This window comes from Seriola lalandi, unplaced genomic scaffold, assembly GCF_002814215.2.
Source record: "Seriola lalandi dorsalis isolate HSWRI2012SDOR001 ecotype SW California unplaced genomic scaffold, Sedor1 jcf7180002054630, whole genome shotgun sequence".
Classification (NCBI taxonomy): Eukaryota; Metazoa; Chordata; class Actinopteri; order Carangiformes; family Carangidae; genus Seriola; species Seriola lalandi.
The window spans coordinates 2121412-2125474 of NW_019525183.1; the positions used below are offsets into that span (position 1 = coordinate 2121412).

General features: G+C 41.2%; 1 protein-coding gene across 1 annotated transcript in view; it reads right to left on the reverse strand.

Annotated features, from left to right (window-relative positions):
- mylz3 (myosin, light polypeptide 3, skeletal muscle) overlaps window positions 1–1836 on the reverse strand; it is a 3892-nt gene extending 2056 nt beyond the window's left edge. Inside the window, exons 1-2 of the mRNA XM_023420191.2 lie at window positions 1716–1836; window positions 1081–1108 (exon numbers count right to left, since the gene is read on the reverse strand). Coding sequence (XP_023275959.1) covers window positions 1081–1108; window positions 1716–1718 — 31 coding nt within the window. The 5' untranslated portion in view covers window positions 1719–1836. The remainder of the gene's footprint in view (window positions 1–1080; window positions 1109–1715) is intronic.
- Window positions 1837–4063: the final 2227 nt, after the last annotated feature.

Sequence of the window (4063 nt, forward strand, 5' to 3'; positions counted from 1 at the left end):
CCACCCCCCGCGCCCCAACCCTTCTCCATTCCTGCCTCCACTTGCATTTCGGGCGACATCGGGAGCAAGCTGATACACCCCGACAGAGTAACCCCGACCATATAGAGGCATGGCCCCCCATGGCCCTGCTCGGGTTAAGCATAAGAATGCTGACTGTGGTGTAATCAACACCTTGTCATGCATGACCTGAAAACTTAATGCCAGACATGTAGTATAAATGTTCCAGAATGTACAGAATAATCACTTTTCTTTTTTTGGGTGGAAAGAATTGTCAAATGGAAAGTCTGTTTAAGCAAATGAACTTGATTGGGGAAATCTCTAAGGTGCGCAATTGAGAAATCTTTACACTGTATTACTTTTAGAGGAACATTAAAAAATATCTATACAAAAAATATTACTTTGACTTATTGAAATGGGGGATAAACGGAACTAAAATATTCGAAATAGAAATAAAAATGTCATGACAATATCGGGAACCACACCGAATTCCTTCCACTAAACATTTTTATATATGTCTTTCAGCAGTGAACAAAAGGGTCGGGATGGTACTAAGGGAGGGGGGGGCGGGGGTGTCACAGTTTGGATTCCCTGTGTAAGAGGATGCCGCCGGGGCTTGCATCTTAAACTTTGGCCTTGGGATTAACGCCTCTGCTGTGTAAGGGCCACTGCGGCTTGCAAGACAAGGCTAGGTCGGCTTAGAATAGACATATCTCAGATCCTTCTCGACAACTGGACAAGTCCCCCCGGAGTGACATGCCCTGTGGTTGTCTTCACTATGGAACTTTCTTCATCCCTACGTCCACATTTTAGCAGGTAATTTGGACTAAAGGTTCAACTCGGCGACCCTGCAGCTGCTCTGGCAGTTTGTTCAGTGTGACAATTGCTGAAACCCCCCCTCACTATGAAATTGACAGACTGAGCAGTGGAGGAAAATTGGAGGACATACTCTCTGCTGCTGATAATGTCGCGAGTAAATGTCACTCTGCGCGATGACAAGGGAGCAGGATTCTCACAAACGCTTTTCACATGCCAAGTTATTTTGTAAAGGATGGAGATGAATCTGGCGGTGTCTTCACTTACCCTCAATCTGGTCCGGTGTGAACTCGGTCTGTGACACAGAAATACACAAAGAACGCACGCGCACACACATAAACACAAACACACACACACACACAGAACGGTACATTTACGCACACATTAACACACAGAACACAGAGAAATGAATAAATGAAAAAAAACAGACAGATGATTTATGAGTACAGAAAAAACATAGAAGAAATTCAATGTATGTAAGATTTCCTAACAACGCTCAATCTAAGAACTTATTGCTACAAAAACTAAATACATGAGATGGATGGCAAATCTATAATCATTTTATACAAGTCTACACAGGCATTTAGGATAGAAATGTGGATGTATTTCAAGGCAGTGGTCCTGGGCCCGAAGTAAATAAGTCTCAGCCTTGAAATCTTCAGAGATGTGAACTTTTTTCACAATTTATTAAGACAGTATAGAAAAATGCCAGTCTCGATTTCTCCTCCCTAGCAGTGATGTCAATAAAGTCCCAATTTTGGGCTTATTTTGGAAAGATAGTATCCAAACCCATGCCACAAAGAATCGCCCCTGGTTGGTAAAAACAAAAAAAGAAAAAGAAAAAAGGTAACTCCATCGGTAATGCCCCACCCAAAAGGTCCGAAACTGAATTTTGTACACACCATTTTGGAGAGAAGGAGCTGGAGGAGCGAAAGGAAAGGAGATGAGAAGCTGAAGTCCCAAGACAGAGTGGTCCTGAGCCATGGTCAAAGCCCCCTCTTATTTATCCCAGGCATGTGATGTCACATATGCTAATGAGGTAGATCAGATGACACGTTGGAACATCTTTAACTTTCTTAGGGCAAACGGAAAGGAGAGCAGTGGGAGTAGGCCTTTAGAAGGGGACAGGCCTATTTTTAGAAGGCCAAAGAACTGTGTCAAGACTCTGTGTCCCGCGTCTCATGATTTTAAACTCTTCTAAATTCGTTTCTATTAAGAAAAAAATGTTTTCATTGACTTGACGTTAAAAAGTTCTCTCTAAGAAGGGGATGTACAGTCGACCTGTGTTGGTTGAAAATGTAGAAAACTCCTCTACCTGGAGTCCCACTTCAGAGGGGCTCCAGGCCCAGAGAGCTCATTTACAAGGTGGTATTTTTAAACAGCGAGACTGCTCCTCTTATGGTTAAATAGCAGCAGAGGGAAAACCGTTCATTCGGACAGGTTTTTAAAAAGTTAGCTTCAGAAGTGAACTTTATCATACTCCGGCTTCATAGTACTACTGCGTGAGGTTTATGGGCATTATTACACCTCAATGTACTTGAAATCAGAGAAGATGCACAAGATTATCTAAAATACATTAAGGAATAAAGACATTTGCAAAAGTTAATGGGTTTTTGATTGAACAGCATATTTACTTTAATGGGACCTCAAAAAGTTTTTACATAGTCATTATAGTTTATGATTTTTTTGTTGTAGGTACTGTAGAACTTATGGTGTTTATATATCCTGCTCCACTGAGCCCCTTTTCTAGAGCTTTCAATTGCGAGCTCCAGAAAAAGCAAGTACTATAAGTGGAGAGTTGGCATTGTTTCATCAAATCAATAGTATCGATTGAAGAGTGGATTAAATTATTAAAGCTGAACTGTGATTATTGGTATTAAACACTTGAATGACTGGGTTCCATCTATCTTCTCTAAGGAAATCTACTTTGTTGTTTTGAAATATTTTTTATGACGGGAAATATTATATTGTATATTCCATCTGAATTAGGTTAAATTCATGCTCAACTTTGTATTCCGAACGCAAGTATCCGTTTTTTTTTCATGTTGTATTTTACAGTGTTAACGCTGCATATCTTTTAATCTCGTGCATAGACTGCCACGCATTTCTACTGCACTCTGTGTGAGATGCAGTCTGCATCCCGAATATCTCGCTCTTCAGGTGCCACACACACATCTGTTATTAATAAGCTCATTAAAATACGGACACTGACTGACTGAATTAATAGAATAACGATATCAGACCATTACTATTATTCTCACATAGACAAAGAGCAATAATTACTGACTTGGAAAATTGCTGCATATTTTTACTCAAGGACGTTCATGCATTTTCCATCACAGTCCACTAATAATAGTTTTGTCTTTGACCCAGGTGAAGTGGATTTACCTATCACCTGGGATTAATATCAGATAAATGCGTCTTCATATGAATATGAGGTGGTTCTAAGGTCATGAACACCGACAAAACACTTGGCACTTCTGAAATATTCAGTGAGCAGGAGAAACACTTATGTGATTCGATAATTGCTTCAAGATTGCCGTGACCACAGGGAATCTGAGTAGTTGAACGTCAGCGTTGACTCTGTGTATTGTTTTACCCGTGTAATCTGCTCACTGTACAGTCAATGCCCAAGGGCTTTGATGAACCAAACACCTTTTGGCTGCCCGAAGATCATCGGTAAATATGTCAGAAATGCAACTGTTTATTTTCCTAGAACATCTTTTTGTGGCTTTATAAATACTCTTAACTCTAATGTGTCAAATTGTGAGCACACAGTTTTGGAACTAAACACTTTTTCTCTTTCAAAGCTTGTCATAAAAAGACAGAAAGACATGTCTTAGAGGAAGGGCAAGTCCACATAGACACACACACACACACACACACACACACACACACACACACACACACACGCACGCACGCACGCACGCACACGCGCAGACACACACACACACAACGTGTACAGGATTAGATAGTTCAACAGTGTGGGTAGCTGGTGTGTTCATGCTGCCAGACTGCAGTATGTCTAACTTATCATCAGCCTTGTAATATATAATGTTCTACTGCTGAACGTCAGAAGAAAGAGTTGGGGGACATTTGTAGGAGTAAGTGAATCGGAGTGAGAGCCATGTCTGGGAGACCACACCCCTGCACAGATGAGCACTATTTTTACTCCCATTCCTGCTGAAGGTGTTCGGTTTCTCCTACGCTGAGGCTGGCTCTGCAGAGATAGGGGGGGTGGGGGTTGGAA